This window comes from Symsagittifera roscoffensis, chromosome 3, assembly GCF_963678635.1.
Source record: "Symsagittifera roscoffensis chromosome 3, txSymRosc1.1, whole genome shotgun sequence".
Lineage (NCBI taxonomy): Eukaryota > Metazoa > Xenacoelomorpha > Acoela > Convolutidae > Symsagittifera > Symsagittifera roscoffensis.
Genome location: NC_087064.1, coordinates 14,593,980 through 14,620,042, shown reverse-complemented (window position 1 = coordinate 14,620,042; position 26,063 = coordinate 14,593,980). Strand labels below are relative to the sequence as shown.

Sequence of the window (26,063 nt, the reverse complement as noted above, 5' to 3'; positions counted from 1 at the left end):
TGCGAGATTGAACCCAAAGGGTAAGGACTCTATACAAAAGTTAGACCCGGTTATCGCCGCCAAGCGGCGACCTTAAACCGAGACTTGGCTTATTTAGTCTTTTGACCAATTGAAAAGATTTGGAACTTATGCGACTGCTATTTTATTTTGGAACCTATGGGACTGATTTTTCATTTTGGAACCTATGAATACGCACCAAAATTTCGAGTGCATAAGAACATCGTTATTAAAATTGAAAAAAAAAATAACTCAACTGTTCAAAGTTTGGACATCAAAAATGTCAGCAAGTAATTTGGTTCATATTTCTTGCTGTTTGTATATAATTCAATGGAAACTTCCCTCTTGATGCAGCGATCGAATGTTAGAAAACTATTTTCAAATAGCTCAGCCAATCAGAATGAGTATTCAAAAATCTCAAAGAAAATCTTAAAATAAGCAAACATATTCAGACTATAAAAATTAGTACTGACCAATTATAAAAGAAGCAGATTACAGATGAATGACTTTTCAATCATTGCCCGACCAAAGACACATAGAAAAATTTTTTTAATTTTTCACAAATACCGGCTTAAGACAATTTGAAAATTGAAACACCAAATTTTTTGTGTCTGGACAGACTCTGCACGCTTTATTTCATTTTCTGCTAGTTTTGATCTCGGTTCACTGCAAAAACCAATCGGCAAATAAAAACTTCAACTGATTCTTTTTGGTTAAAAGTTTTCAACCATTCGGTCCCTCCATCATGAGAAGAGCCCCCTAATTCAATTACTGTTTCTCTAAGCCAAGTATGACACACTCATTTCAATTTCTACTCTGAAAATTTAGTTTAGTGCAGGTGCAGCAAAAAACATAATTGTCTACGAGCAGAAAGAGTCCCAGAAAAGAAAAACAGAAAATCTTTTATAAGCTAATCGTCAAAACAAGTATTAGAACCTCCCATAATACACCACCTCCCTTCATTTATGGTTGCCCAAACGTTTCCAAATGGCGTCTTCTTTGGTATAAATTACGACATTCAGTTTTGGCTGGCCAACCTCAAAATTTTCTAAGGGCACCTTTGGCGCTAATATAACCAAATTTGAGGGTGGAGCGCGCGCCAAAACAACGGGACTTTTTGGGCATAATTTTTTCAAAAAAAAAAAAAATGCCTAAACACGCCAAAAGATGCCTAAAAAGTTTGCCTGCGGCGCAAAAAAATTGACTAAAATAGAGCCTTTTTAGTGCTTTGGGAGAGCTCGGAAAATCAGTTTATTCAGCCTAAAAAAAGTAGACCAAATATTTCTCCGCACGCGATTGACCCAATTCATATTCAAATTCAAATTCTTAAAAAAATTTAAATCAAAATTCAAATTCTGATAATATTCTTGCCAGATAAATGCATTTACTTACAAGATTCTTTTAAGATTCTTAAAAAAATTTGTATTTTAATAACACCCGGGTCCAAAACAGCGTTCATTGTTCCGACTTTCGAAGAAAACGGAAGATTTATGCTCGGTGTGGTTTTTTTTATTCAATCAATTTTTGCCGATCGAGATAATAGTTTTCAATAAAAAATTTTTATACCCCATTGAAGATATCGACTTCCTGAGTACAAGCTTAAAAAGAGATTTTGCTTCCGATTATTTTTTGTTCAATTCTGGGGGTTTGAAAATTGCCAAATTGGCCATGATCTGGGCTAAATTATGCGCTCTTTGAAGAGTTTGTTCATAATGCTGAGAGCATAACGCAAAATATATATGCGTGGCGAAGTTTCCCGCACAACAAAATCAATCCAATTTGAATTGAGGCTAGCTAATTGGTCGTATTAATTTCGTGCGACTAAAAAGTTTGACTTTGATATTGTCCAAAATTTATAGGTTTTCAATGGTGCGTATTCATAGGTCCCAAAATAAAAAAGCAGTCGCAGAACTCCCAAGTATTTTCAATTGGTCGAAAGACTAAATTAGCCGGGTCTCGGTTTAAGGTCGCCGGTGGGCGCGCTATGCGCACGTCGCCGCTTGGCTGCGATAACCGGGTCTAACTTTCGTATAGAGTCCTACCCTTTAGTGGCAATCTCGCAACACGTTGGCGCGGCTGCGGCGGTCACTATTCTGCAGCTTGAGTTTATGCTGCTTGAACAGTAAACAATCCATCCATAAATTCGTTGGCTCAAATTTCAACCAATCAGAATTCAATAGGATAAATTTTGTGACTGATTTTTTATTTTGGGAGCTATGAATATTGGAACCTATGGGAATTCACCGTTTTCAATATTTTTTTTCCAAAACCTATTCGATATGAATTAAGGGACAGTCGGAACATTCAGGGCTTTGCCTGATATTTTGATTTAAATCGACTTAGCGCTGCATGTAAAATGCTTTATTCTGAAAGGCTGAAAATTCGAACTCAGCTAACATCCTCTCCCCTAAACCGATGGTCCTAAAATATTTCCGTGAATTTTAGAAAAGATACCGAATAAGTTTTTTTTGCTGTCATTCTCGCCACACAAACCGCTGCCACTCCGATTGTTCTAACTAACCTCGATTCGAGATGGTTATCCATTTGTCTTCACCGTGACGACTTTTTAATGATTTTATCAGCAAAATAAAGTCCTTGAATATGAAGTGGGTATCAATAAGTTCAACAATAAGAAAAGAAAATCTAATGAGTTTTAAATCGGGATTTTTGTTGCTTTCAAGGGCGGTTGCTTTCCTCAAACCCGATATGTATTTTGGATGTAAATTTTTTTCTGTAAACTTTTTTCATCTAAAACAACACGACTAAGGAATGGTGTTAAACAGGGGCGGATCTAGGATTTTCTCGAGGGGGGGGGGCGGATTTTCAAAAAACAATTCGAAAATTTTGTCGACTTTTTTTTGGTAGACCAAATTTATCATCCGAGCTCTCCCAAAGCACTACAGAGACCCTGTTTTGGCAAAAAAAATATCTGCGCCTCAGGCAAAATTTTGAAAAAAAAAACAGGCCGAAAAAGACGTTTTTAGGTAGTTTTTGGATTTTTTTTCCGAAAAAATTGCGTTTTTTCGGCGCGCGCAATCTCCCCCCCCCCCCCCCCCCCCCCCCCTCAAATTTAGTATATATTGGCGCCGATGTCGTCTTTACAAAATTTTTAGGGCCCGTCACCAAAAATGGATATCTCAAAATAGTACTAGGGGGGACCCTTTGGGTCGGCAGGGGGTCGAAATAGGGTGGTGCGGATTTACTTACCTGTAAGTAAGTTGCTAGTAAATGTACTAGTAACTTACTAGTAAGTAAAATAAGGCTTATTACTAATAAGTTGAACCAAAATGAAGTTTTTGAAAGAAATGAAGCTCAATTATCAGTCGAAAGAGCAGATAAACTTGTTTTTATATATACTTGATAAGACTGATCATAATGATTAATTCGCGGATTTTGAGTTTGTGTAAAATGAAGTCTTTAAACTTGGTAGTTTTCAAGCAAACCCTGAGTTTTTGAAACTTACTAGTAAGTAAAAGTAACTTACTAGCAAAAAAGTGGTAACTTACTAGTAACTTACTAGTAAACGAATTTTACTTACTAGTAACTATGACAACCCTAGGTCGAATCCCTAAGAAGACGCGTCCGCCCCACTCCCCCCCCCCCCCCTCCCCCTAAATCGGCCCCTGGTGTTAACCGCAGTTAATCTTGCCTTGCAATTCGTTCTGGTATTTAGTCGGGACGGGCTAATTAAAATGGGTGCAACTGTAATTTGTAAACCATGACATTATTTGCAACGTTTGAATTAAGATGTGCATCGGTCAATTAGGATTTGGGACCCATTTAATAAACTATCAAAACAGGTCATGCATCATAATCAGCATAGAGAACCATAAATTATAATATAACTGTCCTGTGTAGCGATAACTCGTGGTAATAAATAATAGCATGAGTACCAAACAGTCAAATCATCCATAAGATAAGAAAAAACATTATGATAGACTGTTTCGGCTAATTGGTACGTTCGACATGAGAGAAACAATGAAACTCTTCGCAGTGCTGAGTGTTAACTGCGGGATTCTGGAAGCCGACTGAGATATAAATCGAAAAAAATACAAACGCTAATTTGGTCTGCGCTTATTAGCTTAAAGTAGCTTTAAACACAGTTGGCAATTTATTTGGAAGATGGATGTCAATGAAGATTCGAATAGTAAAATTGAGGGGTGCCGGACATCAAGCCGACGGGACTTCAAGCCGAATCGTAAAATTAGGGACTTCAAGCCGAAAATTTTCTCATTAAGTCATGAAATAAGATTAATTTGAACACTTTTCTGAAGATTTTCTCATTTTCATGATCTTTAGTCGGTATTTATCAGCGTTTTCATAAAATTTAAACCTCCAAATGATGTTTAGGAAAGTTGAAAAATAAAACACGGCTAAAGGCAAATTTCTTGTTTATAATTTATGCATTTCAAAAACCGGCTGATATTATTAATGGATGTCAATCCTAAGTGATTCATTGTCATAAATAACGCTTATTATGGACTAAACTAGCGTAAGATTTTGAAAAGCAACGTTGTACAGATGAAAAAATATTGATTTGAGGTGCTTGTAAAGTTTAATTTTCGGCCTGAAGTCCCTTCGGCTTGAAGTCCCGTCGGCTTGTTGTCCTAGACCCAAAATTGAGAGCTGCTCAGTCAGAAATTTACAATTAAGACATCTGGATTTTATTCTATGATATACTGCTCTCTAAATTGTACAGACACGTAGATTTATCATACTAAGTATAAGTAGTAACATTAAAATTAGAAAACAAAGCTAATGCATTTTTGATTTAGTTTGATTGAAATTTCTACTCACAAGTCTTATGTGCGTACAGGTGCAACCACCATGCACAAGTGTAGATTTTAAGCAATAAATCAAAGGTGTGAAATAGCAGTCTATGCTAATTCAACAACGTGCCAAGTGGGTCACTTATGGGTGCTTCTGGTGATTGGATTGGTCGAATTCTCAACTAGCCTCTCATCAGGTGAAAACTACGAGAAAAGTACAAAGCAGCTTTTTGTTGTGGAACAAAGAGAATATATCATGATAAAATCAGACTCGATAATACTTTCGTCGAGTGTCTCTTCTCTTTCGCTTGATTTATGAACAACAGCACAACGGTGTTATGATGCATATGCATGTTTATAATATATCATGCCTATAAAGTAAACAAGACTGCTCGTCTCGTACCAGGGCGAGGCCCTGAATGTTCGGACTGCCTTTTAAGGTCTATGGAGCAGTAAAAAAATTTAAAAAATAAATGTAAAAAAAATACAATGAAAAATTTTTTATTTTAAAATAGATTTTTTTTGAAAATCATACCCCCACACGCCATATAAAGTAAAAATGATAGATTTAGCTCCTAGTAACAAAACAATTATGGCAAATAAGATTCCTTAAACCAACTTGGAACGATTTCCAAGACGGATTAAATCTCCTCTTACGCGTTTATAGCGCGACTGATATAAAAAAAGTCGGATCATGTTAACTATTTCCCCCCTATTGCAGAGGAAATACTTAACAAGGTACAGAATTCGTACATGCTTAACCGTTCCATTCTTTCTTCATAGGGGCGGGAGATGCGTTACAAAGTACCACAGGAGGGGAATACTTTACAAGATCCAAAAAGTCCGTCAAAAACGTCTAGTTAAAAAGTCGAAATTTGTCTGAAAAAAAAACACCCCTAGCACAAATATTCCGTTACTTTCGTTTCTAACAACAAGACTGCTCGGGAATCAGGGCAAGGCCATGACTGTTCCGACTGTCCCTTTACCCATATCAAATTGTTTTTGGGAAACGAAAATATTAAAAAACAATCAATTTTGGACCATATCAAAGATCAAGTGTAAAATTTTTGGTCTTCGAAATTAATATGACCAATTAGCTAGCCTCATTTCAATTTGGAACGGTTTTTTTGTGCAGGATGAATCGCCAGACATAAATGATTTGCGTTACGCTTTCAAAATTATGGATAAAATCTTCAAAGTGCGCATAAATTAGTCCAGAGCATGGCCAAATTGACAAATTTCAAACTCCCAAATGTTTGCAAAAAATGATTGAAGGCAAAATATCTTTTTAAACTTCAATTTAGGTAGTCGAAGGCTTCAATGGTGTAAAAAAAAATGTTTGTTAAAAACTATTGTTACGCTAGTCGAAAATTGACTGAACAAAAAAAACTTCCCAAGCATAAAAATTCCCTTTTCTTCCAAAGTCGGCAATAAATAACCATGGTTCGTTTTCGGAGAATGTAATACTGTCATAACAAAAACGGATATATTCAACTATTTCACCCTTTTTTGCAATTACTTGGTGCTAAACTTTTGATGTATAGTTCTTTACAGGGAGGGGGCAGATTCGTTCTAATTACCCTAGGGGGGGCACTTGAAGAGATCCATAAAAACAAAACCCAACAAAAAACAAGATAGCTGCTGAACCATGTGAAAAATCCCCACACACCTCCTCCCTCTCCCCCAACTAAATTGAATTAATGGTGATACAGTTCACTTTGTTAGTTCGCTTTTTGGTAAGCTTTCGAATGATGCGAATTTTATCTTATCTTAATGCAGTAACTTTGAGAGAAATAGAAACAAGACAGCTCGTATCAGAGATATGCTTAGAAAATTTCGTCTTCCCTTTGGAATAGTGTTCGCTTTAGAAAACATCGATGAATCTTTCAAAAAAAATTTTGAAATTTTTTAATGTTTTCAGATTTTTTTTTACGAAAATGATCCCCCTACACGCTATGTAAAAGGCTCAGTAAAAGATCGAGTTAAATTTTTACATAGATAGAGTAGCATGTCTCAATTCATTTCGGAACGATTTCTAGACGGAAAGTAATCTTCGCTTACTCGTTAATAGCGAGAAATGATTGCGTGTTAATTGCCCAAATTGGTTAAATTGGCAATTTTTCAACCCTCATACTTTAATGAAAATTGATCATAGCTGAAATAACTTCCTAAAATTATCAGCCCAGGGCAACACTATTTTTGGGTCTTTTCTGTCATACGACCCAAAATATCAAACTAATAATTAAGCTTCTGTTTTCATTGAACATGCTTAGATTTTTTTCGCTGGCATTAATTCAAACCAATCAGATTCGAGCTTTATGATCAAATTTTGAAAATGGTATCAAAAATACTTTTTGGGCCGTATAACAGCAAAGAACTTGTTCCGATTGATCTAAAAAAAATTGCGATTGATCTGAAAAAATAAGTTTATAAAAAAAGGTTATAAAGTTTGTCCTTTCTTTGGTTGGGGGTGGAGAAAGTTCACTTGGTCATGGTGAGAGGGTAGGAATTTGGATGTTTACATGCGCTAGAAGTAGTATTTCAACAAAAATTAAATTATTATAATTAAACTTTGCTAGCTTTGATTTAAAAATCGAAAAAAGAAGAGAACAACTTTTCCCGACATGCATTTTGAACTTTTTTTAAAGTCTTAATCAAATCCAAGAGGATTTCTTATTGATGCCATAATTTTCCCAATAAACTTTCTCTAAGAAAATTAAAATGCCCTCTACTTAGCAATCTTCAGAAAAGGTGGAGAGATTATTATGTAGATCAAATTAGTCGAATTTTCGACCAATCAGAACGCAAAAAATTCTAAATGCAAAGCTTTAGTGGTAATTTACTCTATTTATGGGTGAAGTTCCTCGTGACGGAGAAACCAGATGTTGAGTGTTTATTTTCAGTTTTTTTTCAGCCAATCAGAACTGAGATTTCAAAAACCTAACAAAAATCGCAAAAATCTCAAAGAAAGCGAATAAATCTTGATATGTCAAACTATTATTGAACGATTAGAAAGTAAACATGTAATTGAAATTTCAAATATTGCGAAATCGAAATTGGGTATTCGAAAAAACTTAGTACCGATTTTAAAAAAGAAAAAATATTGTTTATCTGCACGAGTTGCTGACTTCGATTTTGAGCAAAAGTTATTTAGAACGAATCTTATTGGCTTCTAAAGAATCTAAGTGGCTAAAAGTGTTTCATCATTTGGTCCCTCCATCATGAGAATACCCTCCTTATTTTTTTATAACGATGGAGATTCTTTAGTAGATACCATAGGTGGGTCGGGGGGGGGGGCATTCTGCAAGGTAATTCAAAATGAGGTACAAAAAACACCCCACGCACAGTTTTGTGTGCATATGAAAATTTGTTAAAAAGTCAAGCCAAAGGTTATGAGAGGTTTTTGAAAAGTCTTGACCAAACATTGCATTTTTGACGCGTGCTTGTCCCTCAAATCCTCCGCTAAATTAACTTTTCGTTGCGCGCTTCTCCTCCCTATAAACCTAGACACTTGGGTAAGGATCAACGGTCATAAATTTTTATGAACGTGATAAAACAATAGTAGCCTGCCTTAATCACCTGAAAAAGTGATAGTAAAGTCGGATCAGTTCTTTTTATTGAATTTTATATCAAACTTCATTCAATGAACTTGAAGATGACGTATGAACTTGAAGGTGACGTGATTGAGGAAAAATCACAGGTTACCTCGAGCTCATTCAGTTTTTTCTGCAAAACTTGTGCTCTATAGATTTTTTTAATAGATTTTAGCAAAAAGTACAGCGTTTCCAAACAAAGGCAATCTTTGTTAGTGAGATTTTTTCAGGACTCGTTTCGGCGATCAAGCTAAAAGGTATCAATGGAGTTTTTCAATACCCCAGGTAAAATAATGACGCCCAGAATTTGAAAACTAAAAAATCTCCACTTTTGTAAAGTTATTTCAAAAAATTAATCCATTTTTTGTTTATAATGAAGTTTTTAAGCGTACAATAACGGTGTTGACCTAATGGGACTTACATTTGTTTTTTCATGAAAGTTTTGTAATGATGTTTAATTCAAGATGATAAAACAACGCTGTGGTCTAATCTTTTTTCAAAATTATGCCAAAATGATTAATGCACGCTAATTAATACCATTTATTCCCTACAAGATCACCAAAATCATTACTTTTAGTACTTGATAAGGCTTTCTGGGCTTAACAGCAAATCAAAAACTCAAAGTTTTTTTTGCTTTTGCTTCATCAAGCTTTTGTTTTGATGAAATTGACTGAGACACTTTAAAAATTAGTCTAAATAATGATAGCAATGTCATGATTCAAAAATTTTAGAAAGCATAAAAATTGAGCTTAATGTAAAATTTCGAGGTTGAACATAATCGCAGAATATGAATAATAAGAGTTCAAAAGATATTCTCAAAAAACAAAGAGACTTTTTGAAAATCACTCACCTGGGTCCGGATCACTACTGAAAGCTTTCAAACAAAATTTGAGATACAGTGCTGATTAGAATTATCGGGACAATACGAACAAAAATTGAAATTTTAAAAGTGTTTTTCTCAAAAGCGAAGAGAGAAAAATTCTTTTTTTTAAAATTATCACCCACAAAACAAGTAAGTTAGAAATTTTTTTAATTAATCTGAAATTACACTGAAAATACCTATAATAACAAAATTATACCAAAAGAAACCTCTCACACCGTCCAACAAAACCTTACAGAGGTAAAATATCCAAAACTTTAAGCAAAATGTGGAAAGTCTGTTTTTAAAAAAAATTTTGAGTTTTTTATAGTAAAGGTGACTTTTATTTTGCTATTTAGCAGAAATATTTTCTCTTATGCATGTTTTCGGTAGTTTCAGCGCACTAATTGATTAATTAAAAAGCCAAAATAAACTTTTTCTTGGGTACAGTTTTGATAGAAAAATTCGGAAAAAAATGCCCTTTATTAATTCTGGTCAGGTTCTAACCAACTTTTGTTCTCTTTTTTTTGTCTATTTTGACCCTAATTGAGAAAATTGCGCTTAAAAATGCATTGTTCGGTTTGTCCAGTTAAATTATATCAACACTGTACCTATATTTGCTAGAAGGTCTGAAAAATTGAATTTTAACCATGTAACAAAGATGATAGAATTAGTCATTTTGGCCTGTTCAAGGAACGCATGAATTGGGTTTCTTTTTTCATCCGTGAAATTTTTCTAATTTTGAAAAAAAAGTCGGTGCTGGAAAAATTGATCCGAAACAAATTGTTTCAATTCAAATAGTTTGCGCAGACTACTGGTTTTGTTGCCCATTACGAGGCCAAAGGCTATCTTTTGTGATTCGCAACCAGGCTATTCAACAAAAAAAACCTGATTACACTTTCGGAATCCATAGACAAATTAACTGAGAATGTTTTTTGATCATTAGGAAGTTGCAAAGACATCTTGATTGGCTCCTTCTGAAATACTTGAACAGCAGCCGATTATCGCGTTTTTTTCCGAACTTTCTAACGAAAGTAACGGATTATTTGTGCTCGGGTGATTTTTTTCTTCAGACAAATTTCGACTTTTTAATTAACCATATTTGTCGGATTTTTTGTTACATCATTCAAAAGGTATTGTTGTCTTGATTTAAAATTTGAAAAGATATTTCACCTGTGATCACTTTTCGTAAAATTATGGGTTTAAAGATTGCCCTTTTAGCCATTTTGGGACAATTAACGCGCGATGTATTTCGCGCTATGAACGCGTAAGCGGAGATTTATTTCCGTCTTAGATATCGTTCAAAATTGGTTGAAGAAGGCTTGTTTACCGTAATTGATTCAATAGCAGAGCGAAATTTATCACTTTGTGCTTTAGATGGCGTGTGGGGGCTGATTTTTTAAATAAAAAATCTCAAATTTAAAAAAATTTCATTCATTGTTTTGTACATTTTTTAAGCAGAATAAAATTCTAATTAAAATTGCTTCCAAATGAAAAGAATCAAGCTATGTCATGCAAATTATGCGTTGGTAGACGTAACATTTATCATTGCCATCATAACATTGCCTGCGGGATTTCTTACCTTCAAACTATAAGATTAAACGTCATAACGAAATGAAATAACCACATTATACGGCGATCCAAATCTACAAGGCTTCACAATCAGACGAGCAAATTTTTTATCCCACTGCTTCATCAAGCTGAAAAAAAAAGATCAAAAAGTTAAAAATCAGATGTCGATACAAGAAGTAGCACTCTGGCTAGAACAATGATCTTTCTGATTTTAGCGCCATTGATATAAAGTTGCGAGATTCGTTTTGATCACACCGCCATCCCAGTTTCTCATTTGAATATCAAATGCAAATTTTACTGGGTTTGAGAAGTAAATCAAACCCGAAAAAGTGTTCTCTTTGAAAGATGGTTTTTGATTTGAGCGAAAACAATTTTTTTTAGAAACATCTCTCCGATTATTAGTCCGATTAATCAAAGTTTTGCAAATTTTATACGTGAAAAGTTTTCTTGTTTGGTTTTTTTTTCAAAAAAGGCTATGAAATGGAATGATTTTCAAAAGGTGAAAAAGGTCCAGCTATTCATATCAAAAATTTTTTCGGTAGGAGCAGTCTTTCTTTGTGCATACTAGTTCATCAACCTAATACAAACGAACTAAAAACACTCCCCGTTTTAAGAACAACGAACCTGGAAAAAATTAGTTGTCGATACAAGAGGTAGCTTCCTTGCTGCTACAATAATCGTTTTGATTTTAACATGAAAATGACAACTGCTGACATTTTACATGAAACAAAGTTTTTCCATTTTGATTTTTGCGGAAAAAGATGATAATTTGGATAATTTTTTGCATTTTATATTTATTTTATCAGACTTTTAGATCCTACTTTTTAAAAAAAAGAACGAATTTATTCTTTTCGTTTGATTATTTTAAAAAAAAATTGTCCTCTAATCGCTGAAGTGTTTATTAACAATTTGAATGCCATTAATTTTTTTGTCTATAAAATTAATTTAGCTGTTTCCATTTTTTCCTACAATCATGAGGACAGGAATATTTTCAAATAGAACAAATTGGTATTAATTATTTTTAAAAATTCCATTTCAATTTAGCTGCATAGTGTGGTAAGCTTAATCATCCGGTTCAGATAGTGCTGCAAACTAAATTGAGTCAAACTTTGTGATGTGACTGTTGCGTTGGGAGGTCATTTTGTTTTCGACATTTCATGCCTGGAACGATTTTTTAAAAAAGTTTTAATATCAAACTTTTTTTCGTCAAGTGTATTACGTTGAACAGTTTGTCATTTAATTGTCAATAATTATATCAGAAGCAATAAATGCAATTAAAACACTTGGTTTTTTTTTGGTTTGACAAGCAATATATTTGGTTTGACAAGCAGTTATTAGCCAGTTGTGTTAATGACTGAAATCTATTTTTTGGCCTCGTAAGGGGAAGAAACTTAAAATTTGTTTGCTTTGTAACCGTAATAAAAATTAGATGTAACGAACAGATGCTGTTTGAGGATAAATTTTAATTTCTTTGAAAGGTCGTTTCAACTATAATTATGTTCGCAAAAAACGTTTTATTGTCGCAAAAGTATAGTGAAATGAGTCATTATTTTCCGAAACAATGAACATTAAACTGCTTATGTTTCTTCCGACTTTTGAAGAAATTGACAACATGTTTGTGTTCTGTGCGATTTTTTGCTTCCTCCTAAACTATACTTTAAACTAGTTTCTTTTGACAAGGTTTTTTGTACCATCCTAAAATTTTGACGTACACAGCTGAAACGTTGTCTCAATCTTTCACCTGTGATCTTTTTTCTCACAGCTGTAAAAATTCACAAATCGATAGTTTTGTCCATTTAGAGAAAACCAGAGCGCTGTCAAATCATCGTGCAAGGTCATTTAATCCAGGTCAAAACTAGTGTCAACTTGAGTTGAAGTAAACTGTATGGCCCAATTAATAGCTTCCAAGACGCTAAAAACACGATAAAATTACAACTTAATTCAAGTTCTTAAAAAATTATTGAGGTTTTTAAAATCAAAAAACAATTTATAGACGTTAAAAACAAGTCGGATTTTTCACGGAGATAACATGATGCGAGTATTTTTTCCGACCAATTTAACATGTTATTATTAACCAGCCGATCATGATAGCAATCCTCCTATAAGCAGTAAAACTTAAAATAAATTTAACCTTAGTTTCTAGCTTCTATGCTTCTTACTTTGAGAACAACAAAGTATTTGTGTTTATAAAAAATTCACGAAGGGAATACTTTCTGTTTCAAGTTTCACTGTTGCATGCGCTGAAAGTTTTCTTGCAGTGCAAAATTTTTTGGCGTAAAGCCTTTTATGAAAGTAATAAAAACACGGCTGCTCGTATCAGGGCGAAACCTTGAATGTTCTAAATGCCTAAATATTAAATGTAAAAAAAAAGGATTTTAAAAAAATGATTTTTTTTAACGTTGAGCTTTTTGTGAAAACCATGCCCCCACACGCCATATAAAGAGTAAAGTGATAAATTTTACTCCTAGTAACAAATCAATTAGTTACGTAAGCTTCCATCAACCAATTTCTAAGACGGATTAAATCTCCGCTTACGCATTAATAGCGCGAAATACATCGAGCGTTAATTGTCTCAAATTGGCTAAAATGCCAATCTTTAAACCCCATAACTTTACGAAAAATGATCACAAGTAAAATATCTAGTCAAATTTAAGCTCAGGACAACATTACTTTTTGAATGTTATAAGAAAAAATTTTGTCAAAAATGGCTAGTTAAAAAGTCGAACTTTGTCTGAAAAAAACCCACCCCGAGCGCACGCATTCCGTTACTTTCGTGTCGAAAGTCCGAACAAGAAGACTGATCGTATATCAGGGCGAAGCTCTCAATGTTTCAAATGCTTGCTCTATCCTAAAATTTTTGTTTGAACATTTACAAAATAATTGAGAAAAAAAGATTTTTTATTTTTATTTTTCTCCTCAAGTCCCCCCACACGCTACTGTAAAAACTACAAAAGGGCGTATTTGACCTCTTTAATCATTTTAATACTACCAAGTAACTTGCGTCAATTCAATTTGGAATGCATTAATCCGTGCTTACAAGTATAATAAGAACGCAATAAATCGCGCGTTAAGTATTCCAAATTGGCCAAATTAGCTATTTTCAAATCACCTTGACTTTTCAAAAAAGTTCACAGGTGACATATATTATAAATCTGATCTCAGAAAATCCATATCTTTCACATGGTATAAAAAATCTTGTTAAAAATGCTTTGCTAAAAAGTTGAAAATTGACTGAATAAAAAAACCTCCCCAGCATAACTATTCCGCGTTTTCTTCGAAAGTCAAACAACAAATTTTTTTTCCGATGATACAAAATCGAGTATTTTACTATAATTAATTTAAATCAATGGTATTTGCCCGATGATACAAGTATTGTTTGTTCGGCAGTATGGTCATGTTTTTTAAACAGCCATCTCTTAGGGAATTCATTGAACAAATGAAAAACAAGTGTTTTGACTATTGATGAAACAAAATCAATGAAAAAACATTTTGTGTCGTTTTTGATGTGATTGATTCGGTTCAAAAATTTTAACAACTGTAACACATGTTACATGGAAAAACAGAGCTAACCTCGATCTTAACTACCGTGACACTTTAAATAAACCGGAATTCAACCGCATTTAAACTATTTGAACGATAAAAGATAAATATATTTTTTATCGTTTGTTTTATACCAACTAGTGCAATATGGTGTCATAACATACATATAGTTCAATATCTAATAGGACTAATACGGCAGCATTTCTATAAAAAAATTCACAAATAAATGTTGTTTTCACCATTTCGGACAATGTAATTATTACAAGTCTACTCTTCAGCTTAAACTATCCTCTAAATCTTAGATAAGTTACATTTAATGTCATAATTAATTATTCTCTTGAAAAATTGGAAGGAACAGTATTGTTGACTGGCTATCCGTGTGCAATGGGTGATTTCACCGGTTCACCTCCCATTGATGCCAAATTAACAGGTGCTGCCCACCCACCTGTACTCCTTGCGGGTGCCATAGGAGGCAATGACAATAATGACGACGATGGTTTGTACAATAATATCTTTTTTTGGGAAAACGTGTAATTCTTTATGACTACAGAAAAAAAAAACATTTTTTGAGACAAAAGTTTTGAATCAAGGATTTGAGCAAAAAATTGTGTTTTTTTGATAGGGGCTCTCTACTCTGCAAATCTGCGTGGAGATAAGACTGGATATAATGAAGTATCATATTTGGGAAAATTTTTAGCAACAAGAAAAACTGGGGGATTGGTTGAATAACAAAACATGTATATCAGTATGGACAACACACTTTACGTGCAAACTATTTATATCAATTAGGTACAGTTTTTCAAACCAGACTGAACAATTTGATGATTAAATTAAACACGTGGCGCCAAAAATCAAACAAATAATAAATTCTGAGCGCTCATCGTTTGTAATTACACCATTTTTATCGGGTTTTTGCCATCATAGCCCCCCTCTCCGTCATCCAGCAAAATATAGCCTTTCCCTAGCGCAATCGTAAAATCGTTTGAGGGGGGTTTTTATTTTTTTTTGTTGCTAGGCAGGGGGTATAAAACGGAGAAGACCGTTTCAATCTTATAATCAATTTTAATGGGACCCACCTATCATACTTTTACTTTCATTTTTGTAGGCCCAGTGTGGGTTGTTGTTCGGGTGGGAGACTGCATAGTGGCTGCGTCTGCTCTCCTCTTTCTCATACCCGCTCTAGTAGCTTACAAGAGAAAACTTCTTCTGGAGTGTTGGGCACTTATCTGTTTTGTCGTAGTCCATTTGGTGAGTTCAGTTTTTTACAGTTTGAATCTCAGCTGCAAAAGCAAATCTACAACTGAATAATTCTCTTTTTGTCAACTTTCTTACACTAACACTTTGGTTATACTAGATTATAAGGGTTATCAACTGACTCAATCATTTGAATGTGAGTAGAAACAATTAGGCAGGCTACTAAACATTTTGGAAGAAAACTCGACAGTATAACTGCTGATTTTCCACTGAATGAATCATTACTGAAAATTCACTGAAATATCCCAAATTGAGCTAGTGAACTTGATGATTTGCAGTTTTATGGTTTTAGTAAGAAATCTAGGCAACTTTTAACAAGACTGCTCGTATCAGGGCCAAGCCCTGAATGTTCCGACTGCCTTTTAAGGGCTATGGAGCAGTACTAACATGAAAAAATTAAATGTAAAAAAAAAATAAAGCGAAAATTTTTTTTTGATTTGAGATTTTTTGTGATAATCATCTCCCCACGCGCCATCTTAGATTTTGCTCCCAATAAAAAATCAATTACGGCAAGTAAGCTTGCTTCAACCAATTTGGATAAATTTCTAAGACCAAAAATTTTTGTCCCAAATTGGCTAAAATGGCAGTCTTTAAACCCCCATAACTTTACGAAAAATGATCACAGGTAAAATATCTTTTGTAGTTTAAACATAACACAACAATACCTTTTGAATGGTCTAATTTTCATCAAAAATGGCCAGTTAAAAAGTCGAATTTTGTCTGAAGAAAAAAAACAAACCCGAGAACAAATAATCCGTTACTTTCGTTAGGAAACTCGGAACGACAAGACACGAATCGGGGTAAAGCCTTGAAAATTCTGTGTGACCTTTAAAGCTATAATGAGCAATGCTCGCTTTAGAAAAAGTTGATGGCTTTCAAAAAAATTGCAAGACCTATTTTTTATGTTTTTTTTTGCGAAAGTCATTCCCCACACGCTATTTTAAGTATAAAGTTAAACATTTAGCTTGTAGCATTTAATAACAAATAGATCAAATCAAATAACATGACTCATTATAATTTCAAACGATTTCTTCTGAGACGGATTAAATCTCCGCTTATACGTTAATATCATAAAATATTTCGCGCGTCAATTCTCCTGAATCGGCCAAATTGGCAAAATTAAACACTCATCACTTCGGAAAAAAGTGAATTTTTTTTGAAACTTGAGCAACAATTTTTGGTTGATCTGAAAAAATGTCAAAATTGGCAAGCTAAAAATCCAAATTTATCTGAAGAAAAAAAGCCACTACGATCAGAAACATTCCGTCACTTTCTACGAAAGTCGGAACAATTTGCGATTATTAACGGAGTAGGCTGCAAGTCATTCGAGTAACATCTTTCGAGAACCGGTTCAAATTCCAACAAGACTGCTCGCATCAGAGTCTCAGACGTTTGTGGCCTTGAACACCATCGCAGATCCAATAATCAGCAACACTAAGAAGATCCATTCCTGGAAGAGGGGTGAAAACCATAAGTCGCTGCTAAGTTTCAGCTGATCTTGAGCCAAAATGAAGGAAACGTTCGCCAGTGTGAGTCATTTTCAGCAGCTATGGTAGTTCAAAATCAATTAATGATTTTCGTTCCTCCATTCTAGGCCGTTTTTCCTGCTTGGCTCTAATGACGGTTCTCTGATTGGCTGAACGAATTGGAATGACTGGTGCAGTTTCTCTTTTTATGTCGCTTTGAACGCGAAGAATTGTTTGTCGAGGTGATGCATGTGCTACAACTGCTCTAGTTTTAAGAGCTCTGCTGGATTTTCGTTTTTCAATGTCGACTGGATCTAGGTAATGACTAATGGCTATGATCACTTATAATAGTGACTTTATCTTCAAAATGCGTACGGCCATTACATTTTGATATAACACATCGCCAGGAAATTGGTATCAAAATTCGATGTTTGGAATAAGCGTATGCATCATGAAATTGCAATTAATTGTTTCTATTTGTCATGAGGACTTCCATTGTTGAACACGAAATCAAAAGCTGAAATAATGATCCTACAATCAATCTTAGCTACGTTTGGCGTAAGCATCAACCAACTGATATTTGTTTATGTATGTGTAAATGATTTGAATTTTCAAGAAAATTCTGACCTAACAGCACAGTTGCAGTGCTTTACCAAATTAGTCCTTCTTATTCTTTTTTCAAAAATTGGATTGTTATTTAGGTTGGCAATTAGTTGGACAAATTTTGGTCAGTTTTGAACAGTTTTGTCTGGGAATCAAATATCTTGGTTTTTCTTTGAATTTCGGACAGTTTTGTCCGGGACATAAATATTTGAGACAGAATTGTCCAGGCACGCCCCCCACACGTCAAAACTAGAAAGTGATAGTTTTTGCTCATGGTAACAAATCAGCAATGGCGAACAAGCTTCCTTCAACCATTTGGATTTATTTATAAGACGGATTAAATCTCCGCTTACGCGTTAATAGCGCGAAAATAATCGCGCGTTAATGGTCCCGATAGGCCAAAATGACGATCTTTAAACCCCCATAACTTTATGAAAAACAATCCCAGGTGAACAATTTTTCAAATTTAAGCTGAGGACAAAACTTTTTGAATGATTATAAAAAAAAATCCGGCAAAAATGTTCCGTTAATTTTGTCACGAAAGTCGGAACACTAGCTTGCTTTTTATGCTGGATACAAATCAACTGGTTTAATGAGCGGCTGGCTTAAAAATTTGTAAAAAATTTTTTAAAAAAAAATCAAAACTGCTCGTACATATCAAGAACAATTCCTGAATGTTCCGACTACTCTTTGATCACAATTGAATGAAAATGAGCAAAGAAAAAAGAAAAAGAAAGTAATTTGAAAAAAAAAAACAAATAATAAATGTGAAAGTTTGAGTTGTATGCAACCGTTTAGCTTGCATCACTTCGATTTGGAATGCTTTTTCAGTGAGAGGAATCACTACGAATATATAACTCGCATTACACTTTCAGCACACAAAAAAGTTTAAAGGGTGCTTAGTTTAAAGGGTTCATGTTGGCGAAACGGGTGATTTTCAACCCCCGAAGCTAAAAATACTTTTGTTGAGTATCGATATTTTTGACTGGGTTTAAAATCATTATGTTCAAGTTTGTTATTTTGATTGCCAAAAATTTGACTGAATAAAAAACCAAAAAACAAACTTGAGAAAACTTTTCTAATTTTTTTTTATTGTAAATTGATACATGAACTCTTTGGAGTGAAACAACTTTATTTTTAATGATCTTACTTTTTGATGATTTGCTTATGCTGTTTTTGAAAAAAGTTTCTGTTTCATTAAAAAATGTTGGTTTGTAAAAAATTTATGTTTGTACTAGGTTTTGATTTCTCCCCCCGGAGCTGTTTTGCAAAAAAAAATTCGAAAAAAATATAAAAACTTTTTCTATTGCTGAGAGCGGGGTCTGGAAATCTCCGTGCTAGTTGTCCCACAACTGCCCTGTTTAATTTGCACTGTGGAATTGAACGATGTAATATACAAATATGTCCATTCGTAGAAAAAGATCGATAGAGTTTTGAAATAATCAAAAGCGCTTATTAAATGAGAAAAAAACAATAATTGAAGCGAGGCTGCTCACTAAGCTGAACATTTTTTTTCGATTAAAATTGCCGTTAAATTTGCTTGAGTTAGGTTTTGAATCTTCTCCCAACGGAATGGTTTTCATAAGATCCAAAAACCTAATAAAAACGTTTTTTTTTTGTTTTCGTAAGAGCAGCGTTTGACACTATCCGTGCTACTTGTCCCCCAACTGTCCATTCTTGTTCTGTTTTTGCAAAGTATAATTGAACCTGATACTATACATACAAGTCCTGTTGAAAGAATCATTGAAAAAATCACTAGCTAATCATAGAAAAAATCACGTCTAAAACGATTGTCAGTTGTCAAATTTGCATATAACACTCGGCCTCCTTGTTCAGTTGCAATTTACCTTACGAAAAAGGTGAGGTTTGATTCCTACCTCTATATTTTAGGACGTTGGCGCTGTGTCGTATAAGTGTCAGCTGAAGTTATCGGCAAGGCTGTTGTAAGCTGAGACTCTCATTGTCGTAAATCGTTGTCCGTTGAGTCTTTGCAATAGTCCAGAACAATAGGTGCTAGTCTAATGGCTGGTATTGACAAAAGTCTGTCCCATGTTTCGACGGTTTAAAATTTCTAGTCTTCGTTGTACATCGTTTTCCCAGAAGTAGTGTTGGTACAGTTAAATGATCAGGCGTTTCTGAATAAAGGAAGCGGGCTGTTGGGCAAATTGCAATTTTCGATCGGCTGTCGATGGCTGTTGGAGTTGCAGAGGTGGCATGCTGCCATTTACTCTCCCGAGCGATTTGAGGTGAAGAGTTTAACTTCATCGGGCCAAGATCAAACTGTAGTGATGGGTTTTGCATTCATGAAGTGTTCAGCTTTGCAAAGAACGGTGTTGAATGTGTCGTCTATTAGAGTCTGGCTTCTAATGATGGCATAGAACAAGTTTTTAACCAATCATATGAGTTCCCAAACACATACCAAACTAAGCAGCATAGGCGAGATTGAAGGTATAGTCAATCCGATGGCTGGCGTGGAACAATCTTGCAACGTCGGCGTCGAAGTGTCTCTTGAGTTTCTCTTCGGCTGCGGTCAAACTTGTATCATAGTCAGAATCAATTTTTTGCTGCTGTTCCTCTACGCGTGAAGACTCATCTTAAGGCCTTATTGAAGGTGTCGGTTGATTTCTCCTGGAACATCTCGAGATCAACGGCTCGTATTGTTCGGCATTTCATGGAAACGCCGTAGCGGTTTTTTTTTTCTGCGGTTTTTGAGGCAAATGGTCAACAGAGATGTATTACTAATTGTTGAAGCTGGACGGGCTGAGCCTCTGAGCATACGAAGAATCCAATAACCGTTTTGTAAACGATTTGTTGTGTGCTGGCTAGGTGAACGCTGATTGTCTTTGTGGCTTTTGTCGTATAAAGAGGCGAAATAATGAGTAGTTTCCGCCGGATTATTGGGTGTTTTGTACAATACTCCAATTAAATATTTTTGAGGCGTCCACGTGCTCGCAAAAATCCTTTTTTGACAAGGAATGGTGACACATGTCAAAGTCTGCAATTGGTCTCGATTAGAAGTTTTTATTTCAGAGCGTTGACCATTTCATTAAAGTTGTTTTGTTGTCTCTGCTTGAAGATGAAGCTCTTTGCGGGGTTTATATGAAAATTTCGCTTGTCAGTTGGTTGGTTGGGTTTTTGTTGAGGGAATACATTTTTTTTTTGCTGAAAATACTGGCGCACGTATCACGTATGCTGAAGTTAGAACAATTCTTGTCCAGTTGGAGAATCTGCTGTAATTGATGAAGTTGTATTCTTTCTTGGAAAGCTAGCACTGGCGTTATTTCTGTTTCACCCATTTGTAAAATTCGATCGTTGAGTAGCGAAGTATCTGTAGCTTCGGCCATTTGCATTGTTATTTACTACAAATTGTATTCCGATGAATCATCTTGATTTGCCACTGATTTGTTTTTGATGTATATCGCGGATTCCTTCGTCTGCTGGGATTAGGGGTTCTAGGCAATGTTTCCAAATTTTCCAAGTCGAGCACCAGAAACTGCGGCTTTTATCTCCAACTTAGTTATTGAGTGCTGTTTTAAAGAAGCAACTCAAGTTTTTTCTGGAACAATTTTTTCCTAGTTTCTCGAGCTTCTAGTTTTTCATGAGCTTTATGATACTATTTTGCTGAGACGCTTTGTTGCTATACACAAAACAAGCGACTGATGCTAAGGCGCTGTCGGGTCATCCGAAAAAAAAAACATGAAGACCGATGTTGTCTTAGCTGTATCCAAAAAAGTGTCGAAATATTTCTACTGTCTCTAGGTCGTTTCTCTCATCTAGAAGCTCAAAACATTCCGGTATCAAGCCTGGTGTGTCTTGGTCGTCTCATTTTTTCCCTTTTTCTATACAGCTTGCTTTATTATTCGAAATCGAATAGTAATAGGTGCTGCTTCTCGTTTTTAGTCAAAAATTAACAGGGCTGCGCGAAGTAGGTTCTGTTTTGGCGGTTTTCTGGACGAGGTCCTGCAGTTGACCAGTGTTAAAGCTGATTGAATCGTTCCTTACTCTCCATCGCATTCCGCGGATTCGCTTCAGGTGGTTGAGTCCATGATTTCGTCTACGCTGATAGATCTGTGTTCTTTTGGTTGCGTCTGCAGAACCACAACCGAACTCTCCCAACCCTAGTCATCCACTTCGTCAAGATAGAGCTTCTTTGATGTAGTACATGTCGAAGGTCTTACATTATTTTCACAAGTTGCTTCTAAGAAGTCGCCCAAAATTTTCTCGTGTACAATTTTATGAATTTGTGGATAGTTTTCAGCGTTCTCGTCAGCGCAAGTTCTTAATGTTCAAATTGAACAAGACGGAGAAGGTTTAGCTCCAAAAACGAATCTAGTGTACTCGAAATATTCTGGTGCTTCGGCTCTCAAGAAGAAACAAAATATTTTTCTGTCTTCTGGGCTCCTTATAAAAAACTGCATGTACATTCCTTCAATGTCGGCAGTGATAGGGCGCTTTCGTTCACGAAAATGGGTAGTTAATCCTAGTAGGTTTCAAAGCAAAACAGGGTCATTAAGAAACGTGTCATTTTGCAAACTCCTTTAAACTTGGATTTGGATTTGGCATTAGAAAAACGACAAGTTTTCCTCTTTTTTTTGAATTAATTACGCCATGTTCTGGTATGTTCCATTCTGTTGAGGGTATTTTGTCTCCCTTTAAGGTTCTTATGTAGTTCTTACTGAGATTCTTGTCAATTGTATCCTGGTAGAGGGCAAATTTTTTCAAATTCTTTTTGAGTCGTATTTTCACCCGGCGGTATCGGGCAATTGTTGCTTTGTAGATGTTTGGTAGATGCGCACTTGGTTTTTGCAGAAGTCCGAGTTAGTAGCGGTTGTCGTAAATTGTAATGATTTTCCGAAGTGTTAGCGTGACTTTCGTCAAATGACATCGTTATCTCAGGTGATCTGGCGTAAGTTTCTGTTCGCCAGAACGCAGCGAGAAGATCCGAGATTGGTTTGTCGTCAGTTGATATCTGTATCAGAGTCGCTGTTCGTTGATGGCTCGAGAAGTTTGCAATTTCGTTGTTTGGTATTGCATCCTGGGACTGTAAGGGCTGCTCGAGGAACGTTTTGATTTCTTTTTAATATGATGATCTTGGGACTAATTATGTCGATATTCTCCATTCCAATCACAAGGGCGACGTCGTTGTTGATGAAGTCAGAAAACTTATATCATTAGGGTTTTCGTATTGGCTGCAGATATCGTTCAATCTTTCCGGCTCCTCTGCACTGAGGTTGATGTCTTCTTGGATTAGAGCATCACTGGTTCGAATGCTTAAGTATTGTTTCCAAATGAAATGACAGTAATATTCTATGTTAAATCTATTTAATTAGTTGGTTGCACGGAAAAGTTAATTCAACCTAACCGTTTTCAATTTTCAGTTTGTTGTGATCTATTTTCGAATTTCGTTCCCGGATTTTTCCGGATTCCATATGAAAAGTTGAACTTGTCGATGATGATTGTCATTTTCAATTGGCATATGTTTAAAAAAACTAAGCATGTGTTGATAATACTAATGATATTATAATAAACCTAAACTCGTCAATACTTTAAAGCTAGCCTTACGATTTTAGTTTGTTAAGCTGAAGTTCTTAAGGCCGAGTTTTAACAATCAAAAATAAACAGCGATAATTCACCTGAGCTATTTTGAAAAATTCCACTATCCTGTTTATTTGTTTGAATAGCTTGCTCTAAAATCTTTTACTTTACTTCGACCAATTTTTAAACTCTCAGTTTAAATCTTAGTCATTTTTTTTCTCATATTTTGTTCAAACATGTAGAACACTGATCTGATCAATTTTCTTGACATAGAACTAATGTCTATTTGAACAACCTTCAGACAAATTCATACTGAAAACTAACTATTGGGGTGGTGTATGAGTTGAACAAATCCATTTTTTGAGACGGAAGATAGAAAAACAGAAATAAGAAAATGTATTTTTTCCAAATCATTTCAAAAGAACAAATTGCATCAAAATATACATCAAATATTTTAAAAGTACCTTACTTTATGAAACTATACTCGAAGGGGTGAGAAAACTTGACTAATGTTCACTTTACAGTCTGCCTTATAAGGTATGTTTTCTCTGAGACAGATGAGTGATGCGTGTGAGCTAAGTCTGGACTGGTGTCTGGTGGAGACTGACTCCTGTGCCGCCTGGGCCAGGGCACTGGGTTATCTACTGGTACTGGATGCCACCTATCTCTACTGTGGCATATCCATCTACCATAGGGCACCACTAGTACTCGCAGGTCAGCCTGGTTGCATATCCTTATGCTCGAACCTAGTTGGCGGAAATCGATGTTATAGAAAATGATGTGCGATAACCTAAACGCTAGAACTTGATGGTTGGAAATCAAACTTTTTGTATCTGATTGGTGGAAACCAAAATGCTACCACATAATTTGTGGATTTTGCAGTTCTAGAACATTATTGGTGGAAGTTGATTTATGCGTTATTTTTTTTGACTGAATCAATACAATTTTACATCCACTATAACCAGGGGCGGATTTAGGGGGGGGGGGGGGAGAGCTGACGCCCCCTCCTCAGGGATTCTACTCCCTGCCGACCTAAAGGGTCCCCCCTTTGGTACTTTTTAAGAAATCAATTTTTGGCCGGCCGGCCCTAAAAATTTTCTAAAGGCGCCTTAGGCGCCAATATATACTAACTTTGAGGGGGAGCGCGCGCCAAAAAAAGCGCAATTTTTTTGTCAAAATTTTTCAAAAAGTACCTAAAAACGGCTTTTTTGACCTGTTTTTTAAAAATTTGCCTGCGGCGCAGAAAATTTAGCCAAAACAGCGTTTTTTTTACTGCTTTAGGAGAGCTCGGAAAATGAATTTGGTCGACCTAAAAAAAAGATCGTCAAAATTTTCGAAAATTTTTTGAAAATCCGCCCCCCCCCTCGAGAAAATCTTAGATCCGCCCCTGACTATAACCTTATTCTAGAGTTTTACCAAGATGTTCGGATTGCAGTCATATCAAGAGATTCAGAGATCGCTTTGCTCACATGAACCAAATGATGGCATGTTCGGCGTTCCGTTTTGGCCGAGAAAATTTCCTTTTGAATTTTGAATGGCTCTTTTGTTTTTCAATTATGAAGATTTTACTCTTATGCATTGCACTGCTGTTTGCTCACAATGGAATTGAGCATTAGATAGATGAAACACTCAAAAATACTTAATATATGAAAATAAAATAGCAATGGTTTTCATGAGAAGATCTTACAAATTTTGTCACTCAAAACTAAAAAATGAAATTTTCTTCAACCAACATGAAGTGCTGACCAAATTTTTCTACTTTTGTCGAATTTTTCCAGGTTCTCTATAATTTCTTAAGGTTTTAGAGGTTACTCTTCTGATTCTGGCCTATCAAGCTCTGGTGTTGCAGAGAAGCATCGGGTCAGAGGTAATTTTGGACGCCCTAGTGTTCGTCATCGCCAAAGCAACCGCCTTCGAGAAATGGGTCAGTTTCATTCAAACTCGTTGGCGATTTAGCAAAATACGTTGGTGATTTTATTTTGTCCCAAACGCTTTTTACACTACTCCGAAGAGCTTAAAACATAAAATGGGCAATTGATTGAAAAATTAGTTTCGCACTTCTGCTCAGCAATGTCCTTTTGCCAAAATGATAACTTACATGAATGAGAGCAGCGAAAAGTTATTTTGCTCAAAAAACCCTAATTTAAATTACTGTTTTAGTTGAGCAAGAAACTGTTCCGTAAATTTGAAGGCGACATAGCTGAGACCGATGAAGACGAAGACAGCAAACCATCCCGGCCCCCAAATAGGGGAAAGGGACACAAAAACACGGGAAACGAGGAGGAGAAAAGCGATGCCTCAGCGAAGGAAGACGGGTCTGGATCGAAAGATAACGACGATGGCTGGGGTATGGGTTGGTTCACGGCCGACACTAGCACTTTAGCGCTCCTTTTCACTATGAGTGGGGCACTCTACCTATTAATGCTTCTTTTCCCCCCTCAAGACAAAGACCCGGGGGGCACTGAGAAGCAAAGTGACGGGGCATTGTTAGTTCACGCTATGCTGCATACTGCGTGGCATTTTTTGGTCAGCGGCACTGCTTCTTTGATGTTGACCACCCTTCACGAGATACCATACTCTCCTGCTCTGGACTGAATCGACCACAATTAGAACAGAATATTTTGGGTCTTTTTACGTATTTCGCACCCACTGCTATGTTTTGAATGCGTTGTTCAAAGTTCAATTTCAACCAATCAGATTCGACTTTTTTCTGTTATGTTTTCGTATGTTGATTTTGCGAATTTCAGCGGAATAAGTAAAATGACCCAAGAATTTTTAGCGGCTAGTCATAAACTAGCTTTGGTTCACATTCAGTATGTGATATCTAAAACGCGTGCTTTATAAAAATTGAAATGAATTTATTTTTAATGAAACT

At 35.4% G+C, this 26,063-nt stretch overlaps 2 protein-coding genes across 3 annotated transcripts in view; one reads left to right on the top strand and one right to left on the bottom strand.

Annotated features, from left to right (window-relative positions):
- The window catches only part of LOC134842816 (uncharacterized), a 49,862-nt gene extending 46,107 nt beyond the window's left edge, over positions 1–3,755 (bottom strand). Inside the window, exons 1-2 of one of the 2 annotated variants that reach the window (XM_063859306.1) lie at positions 3,715–3,755; positions 2,519–2,591 (exon numbers count right to left, since the gene is read on the bottom strand). The gene's annotated coding sequence lies outside the window, so the exon portion shown is untranslated. Of the gene's footprint in view, positions 1–2,518; positions 2,784–3,714 lie in introns of those variants that run through there. The other variant, XM_063859302.1, reaches the window with a different exon arrangement.
- A 10,643-nt stretch (positions 3,756–14,398) lies between these two features.
- On the top strand, positions 14,399–25,836 carry LOC134842471 (uncharacterized). The gene is made up of 5 exons (XM_063858824.1): positions 14,399–14,826; positions 15,436–15,578; positions 23,746–23,902; positions 24,994–25,112; positions 25,349–25,836. The coding sequence occupies exons 1-5, from the start codon at positions 14,715–14,717 to the stop codon at positions 25,781–25,783; spliced, it is 966 nt and encodes a 321-aa protein (XP_063714894.1). The 5' UTR covers positions 14,399–14,714; the 3' UTR covers positions 25,784–25,836.
- Positions 25,837–26,063: the final 227 nt, after the last annotated feature.